Source organism: Pinus tabuliformis, chromosome 6, assembly GCF_031772625.1.
Source record: "Pinus tabuliformis cultivar Carrire ecotype Pingquan chromosome 6, CPIR1, whole genome shotgun sequence".
In the NCBI taxonomy this organism is placed as follows: Eukaryota; Viridiplantae; Streptophyta; class Pinopsida; order Pinales; family Pinaceae; genus Pinus; species Pinus tabuliformis.
Genome location: NC_142292.1, coordinates 67,848,525 through 67,852,744, shown reverse-complemented (window position 1 = coordinate 67,852,744; position 4,220 = coordinate 67,848,525). Strand labels below are relative to the sequence as shown.

The 4,220-nt window shown below is 44.8% G+C and overlaps 1 protein-coding gene across 1 annotated transcript; it reads right to left on the bottom strand.

Annotated features, from left to right (window-relative positions):
- Positions 1-2,438: 2,438 nt before the first annotated feature.
- Positions 2,439-2,969, bottom strand: LOC149257262 (uncharacterized). Its single transcript, XM_089367410.1, has one exon. It carries the CDS (start codon positions 2,967-2,969, stop codon positions 2,439-2,441), a length of 531 nt encoding a protein of 176 aa, XP_089223536.1.
- Between the last annotated feature and the right edge of the window lie 1,251 nt (positions 2,970-4,220).

Sequence of the window (4,220 nt, the reverse complement as noted above, 5' to 3'; positions counted from 1 at the left end):
AAATAATTTTAGCAATGATGATTTGCCACCTGATTGTTCGGTCTTCAAAAATGATTTTGTTCCTGGCTAGCCAGATGGACCAGCAAATAATCAAGGGGAGGCAGAGCAGATTGGAACCCGAATGAGATCTGTACCAGGATCTCCAGGCTTGTACGATGCTGTCTCCTTCCCAGCTGCCATTATAATGAATCACAGGTGTAATGGATCTCCAAATATTTACCAAAGTTTCGCATTTAATGAAGAGATGATCAATAGTTTTAGATGCTTGTTTGCAGAGGACACACCAGTGTGGTCCATGAATGGCTCTATGGGTTAGTGCGTCCCCCGTGGGGACTTTGTGGCTGAGAACACACCAAAAAAACAACTTGGTTCTCCGTGTCGCATTTAATTTCCATATGACTTGCTACTAGTCATTGAGATGCTCGCGCTTTCTGTAGTTTATCAGACCTAGGTATCCAGCCTTTGGGGAATAGATTCCATTGTTTGCTAGGCACCACATTAATTCGTCGGGCCCTTCCTTTATTCTGATGTGGGATTCTCTTAACGCAGCGATGTAGTCATGTCACTGTTGATGCCAATGTAGTGGGATATTGAGCTCATCTGCAGATTTCCAAGCCTGCCCAAATAGAGTCGTGTTATTGTGATTAGCAATGTGCACAATGACCCTGATGTCTCTTTGATTTAGGTGAAGTATAAGCTCTCTCGGAAGCTGGAAGCGTCCCCCTCCCCCTATCCAGGGGTCTAATCCAATGCGTGCTTTGGTTCCATCATTTATGCGCCAGGCTAGATGAGTTCGGACAATCGAAAGAGCATTTATCAGGGCTTTCCAAACCGATGAAGTACCTGTAGTTTGCCATCGAGGCATCCTGACCCAGTCCATCACTTGAAGAGGCCATATATATTTATGATATGTTACTGAGGTCCAAAGGTTTTGATTGGAAAGGAGAGTCCAACCCATTTTAGCAGCCAATGCTTGTGCAAAAAGTGGTAAATCTTTTAATCCCCATCCCCCCCACTTTTTGGGTAATGCAATCTTATTCCAATTGACCCAGGCAAAAATTTTCTTATCTTGGTGCCCGTTCCAAAGATATCTGCTGCAAATTTGTTGTAGGCGAGCAAGGATACTTCTGGGTATCCAAGCTAGGGCCATCCAGAAGACTGGGGTAGCCTCCAGAACTGATTTAATTAGCACTAGCCTCCATGCTTGGGATAAAAAACGATTGCTCCAGTTCGTTAATCTTTTCTCTAGTTTGATGACCAACCAGATCCAATCAGCGATTTGATCCAGAACCCGAGATATTTGAGGCCCTGATCAAGTGGAGTAATGTGGAAGGGAAAATGTTGCTGGGAAAATCTGGATTCATGGATGGAAGTGTGAGCAAGAGTAATGGTGGATTTTCCTTGATTTGCCAACATGCCAGTTGCCCATGAGAAAAGTAAAAGTACATTGCTGAAAGAAACAGAGTCTCGAATGCTACCATCCAAGAAAATAAGAACATCATCAACAAATAGGAGATGTGTAAGGTAGCAATGATCAGCAATTTTAAGCCCATAAAACCGGCCATTTTGGATTTCCTGAGCAATTAAGCGACTAAGCCCTTCCATGACAATGAGAAAAAGGAGGGGCGATAGGGGGCAGCCTTGTCTAAGACCCCTTTCAGCATGAAAGAAGTGTGAAGCGGATCCATTTATGAGGACGCTGAAGGAGGCAGTGGAAATGCATGACATGATCCAAGTGGTAAAAAGATGAGGGAAGCCAAGATGAATCAGGAGCATTTTGATATAAAGCCAACTAACATGATCAAAAGCTTTTGCTAGATCGATCTTTAGAATGATACCTTTTAACTTCTTGGATCTGATAGAGTGAATGGCTTCTTGCGCTGTGCCAATGGCTTCATGAATCTGGCGATTTTCAAGAAAATCAAATTGCTTTGGGGAGATATGCCGAAAAAGAATAGGCCGGATCCTATTGGCTATAATCTTCGAGATGATTTTGTAGAGGTAGTTGCAGAGGGAGATAGGACGAAAGTAATTGAATGATGATGGGGAGTTCGATTTGGGAATGAGGGCAATGGAAGTGGAGTTGATGGCATCATATAATTTGCCAGAGGACCTGCATTCCTCCACTACATGGAGTAGATCCTATACCAATATGTCATAGAATGCCAAATAGAACTCAATAGTCCATCCATCTGGGCCTGGGCTTTTATCTTTTTTAAACCACTTCAGGGTCTCTTCTAGCTTAGCTGAAGTGACAGGTGAGTTGAGCTCTACTTCCTTCTCTTCGTCTACAAACCTGGGGAAAAAGCCTACCACTTTGATTATTTCTGCTAGATTGGTCTCAGGGGAGCTTTATAGAGTTTTTGGAAATGAGAGGTACCAAGAAGAGATAGCTTTTTGAAGGTGTCAGCCACTCCTCCATCAGGGTTGGGCAAATTCTAGATGGTGTTTTCTACCTTCCTGCCCTTTGCATAGCTCTGGAAAAACTTTGTGTTATCATCCCCTGCTTGCAGCCAGATAGCCCTGCTCTTAAGTCTCCAGGATTCCTCTCTGTCCTTCAAAATATTTTCCTTCTGTTTCTCCAGCTTAATAAGATGATCTCTGTCATTAGCAGATAAGAACCCCTTATTGTTGTCGTCCATAAGCATACTTAGTTCCGATTCAATCTGCAAGAGTATCTGCTCCTCCCTCTGTTTTTTCTCTTTGGCCCAGGAAATGGATAAATGTTTGAGATGAGAGAGATTACGACAGAACCCTTCAGCCAATGATCTGTGTCTGGAGATAGGGTTTGCCCTCCAATAATCAGAGATCATCTTGCAGTAATCCTGATCTTTTAGCCAGATATGATTGAATTTGAAAGGGGCCTTTGGTTTTGATTCGGGACCAAGGATCTCCAAGTATATGGGAGAGTGGTCAGAGATACCCCCATAGCCCACCCATTGTCTGAAACGATATAGGTGTTGTAACATGGGCACCTTGATTAAGAATCTATCCAGCCTTCTTGCCAGAGCTGCATCCCCTATCCTTCGATTCCTCTAGGTGGGCAAGGGTTTGATCATGGGGACATCAGAGAGGTTATGCTGCTCTAGGGAGTTCATGAAAAATCCAGAGAGGGGGTCAACCTGAGCATGGGAACCCCACAATTCCCCAAAACCAATGGAGAAGTTGAGGTCTCCTCCGACGATCAAGTTGTCCTTCGAAGTGAGCTCCAGGTCAAGGAAATGCTGCCAGAACTCCTCTCTCTGTTGACAAGGGCCATATACATTGATGACCCTGATGCTTAACCCTAGGTCAGCTGAGAAGGTATCCATGCTGAGAAACCCTGCCCCTCCCCAAGATGTAGTAACTTTAATGGAGCGAGGGTTATATCCGATGGCTAAGCCTCCTGATCTACCTGTGGCATCAAGGGAGATAAAATGCCAACCAGGTTTAAGGGAAGTTAAGGTTTTGCTGATTGTGTCGGCATCTCCTAGGGTTTCTTGCAGCATTATGATGTCCACAGGTTCTGCATCAAATAACCTACGAAGTGCTAGTTTTTTGGAGGCACTAGCCATACCCCTGCAGTTAAAAGAAATCCATTTCATGGTGGAACTTTCCCAGGGGTGTTCACAGCTCTAAGAACCCCTTCTAGTGTGGATTGCCTTCCAGAGACAACTTCAGCCCCAACCCTTTGAATGGATTTTTTAAGATTAGATTTTCGGCCACGAGTAGATTGGATCACATGTTCAGTGATAGAGGAGCCAAGCCCTAAACTGAAAGGGGTATGGCTCTCTGGGTTAGGGCGAGATCGGAGGTTATACGGGTGAGGTGGATCCAAATGCTCCGGGGAGGACAAATGAGGTGAGGCTGTGGGGGAAGGCACAGATGGAACAGTGGTGGAAATAAGAGGGGGTGGAATGGAGATAACACATGTAATGGAGGGAGAAAAGTTATCAATGAATGCAGAGTCCTGTAATGCACTATAATCGATAGAAACAAATGAAGTAGGGAAGAAGGAGGAAGAAGTACCCAGTTTCCTTGCAGCCTCAACAGCCACTCGGGATCGAGTCATTGGAGCTGATGGAGCCTTGAGCGAGTTCTCAGCAGCCGAGGAAGTACCTTCCCATGTTGAAACTAGAGGGGCCAAATTTGGGGCACGTCTAGGATTGGAAGTTGCCTTACCCTTTGAAATTGCAGGAGCTGGCGGGGAATCCTCTGTCTTTTTGTTAAGAGGGTAGTCC